Below are 1,875 nucleotides of genomic sequence, written 5' to 3'. Positions count from 1 at the left end.
CGACGCATACGGTTCATGGGACGACGTGATCGTGCAAGCCTCAGTACGAATCACGATACGACAATTGGAGCTGCCCGTTGGATACAATAACAATGAAGTGATACTTCCATCCGGCACTCGCTGTCCCGTAACGACAGGCGAATGCATTGATGCCGACGGCGCCTCCACCTTCTGGACAATTCTGCCAATTGACAACTGTCACTTTGGACGATACGATGTTCTCTACGAAGGAATAGCATATCGATTGTCGCCCAGCACTCCCCAAGAGGAAGCGCCAACGATTTATACAGTCACGGCGCGTGACACAACCTTCGCATTAGCAAGGACAACCGAGACCAACGTATGCGGATACAACCTTTGGCGAACGGAACATCCTAAGCTGTGTATCCTCGAAACGAGGCCCGAACGGACATTCAAAAGCCGTTCCAAGGTCAGAATCGACAACCTCGACATCTTCACATATGTGAATTCAAAATTTATATACGTCGAGAAACACCTGAAAACCCAACTGACCCAACTATACAAGGATATTATGGAGCAAAAATGTGCACTGGAAAGGCAGATCCTCCTCAACGCACTTTCTCTAGCAAGCATAGCACCTGACGAAATGGCGCATCGAATAATGAAGTCTCCAGGTTATACCGCCATAACTGCAGGTGAAGTTATACACCTCATCAAATGTATACCTGTCAAATGCCGCCTACGACCTACCGAGGAGTGCTACAACGAACTCCCCGTCACTCATCAAAATAAGTCACTCTTCCTCTTACCAAGATCGAAGATACTTACTAAAGCCGGAACATCGAGGGATTGCAATGAACTATTACCAACTCTATACCAAATACACAACACCTGGTATAGACTAACACCGAAACCCGTGGAATCGGTGGCACCGCCTACTATCAGGCCTTTAACCAAACCCTCATGGAAGTACGTAAGCCCGGATTCACTCGCTTCCAGTGGTATTTATACGAACGAAGATCTTGATCGTCTTCGCGACCATATCATGTTCCCCGTGGAAAAACCCTCCATGCTTCACACAATCGCCAGGGGAGCAATGGGACAGGAAATTCCTACAGGCAGTTTCTCCTTGCTGATTTTGTTAGACGAGAAATCTCTCGACCGAATAGCGGAAAATACCGGAGCCAGGCTATGGAAGGGATTTATAAGCTTCGGATCCGCCAGCGCCGGAGTACTTGGCATCTTCGTCACCATACGATTGATAAAATTAATCATCGACACCCTGATCCATGGGTACGCACTCCACTCGGTATATGGATGGAGTCTACATCTACTCGGAGCCATTTGGACCTCGGTGACCAACGTCCTCCTACACCTTGGTAGATCAGCGGACGGAGAACAGGACAACGGACGAGAACTGCTACACCTGAAACCCCCTCCAACGAACGAAGAAGAAACACCCTTAACCCTGCCCACACAACAAACCCCTTCGATTAACGAATCAGACAGTGGCAAAGTGTGTGCAAAAACTCACCCTACGAGTGTTCCCCCAATGAAAGATTACGGCGAACTAAATAAATATTTACATAACCAATGTTAAGTTAAGAACCTAATCGTAGCGCATAGAAAACTAAGTCCAAAATGTTGGAACATTAAATTCCAACATTTTTATTTTAAGGGGGGAGGTGTCACGTCCGGCCGTATAAATTTTTTCGTTTACTCCAAGTTCCTTAAACGCTATTTGAAAAGCGCGCCAAAGCCGGCCATGACGCTTAACTCCGCCTAGAAACTAAGCGTGGCGCTTCGTAGCGCCTAAGGATCTCCCACCACGGTGAGAGCCCCTACTCCGGAGAGTTCCCCCTCTCCAGGCCGCCGCAGGCCCGAGCCGCCGAAACGAAGGACCTCAGAGCAGTC

At 48.4% G+C, this 1,875-nt stretch overlaps 1 protein-coding gene across 1 annotated transcript; it reads left to right on the top strand.

Moving 5' to 3' along the window:
• The first annotated feature begins 532 nt into the window (after positions 1–532).
• On the top strand, positions 533–1,561 carry LOC146722002 (uncharacterized). Its single transcript, XM_085485675.1, has one exon. The coding sequence runs from the start codon at positions 533–535 to the stop codon at positions 1,559–1,561; it is 1,029 nt and encodes a 342-aa protein (XP_085341801.1).
• The last annotated feature ends 314 nt before the right edge of the window (positions 1,562–1,875 follow it).

This window comes from Nylanderia fulva, unplaced genomic scaffold, assembly GCF_048542155.1.
Source record: "Nylanderia fulva isolate GAGA-0341 unplaced genomic scaffold, ASM4854215v1 Scaffold386, whole genome shotgun sequence".
In the NCBI taxonomy this organism is placed as follows: domain Eukaryota; kingdom Metazoa; phylum Arthropoda; class Insecta; order Hymenoptera; family Formicidae; genus Nylanderia; species Nylanderia fulva.
This window is presented reverse-complemented; position numbering and strand designations above follow the sequence as displayed.

Coding starts and splice junctions, on each gene's coding strand:
- LOC146722002 (XM_085485675.1), top strand. CDS start 533: ATGGAGCAAAAATGTGCACTGGAAAGGCAGATCCTCCTCAACGCACTT.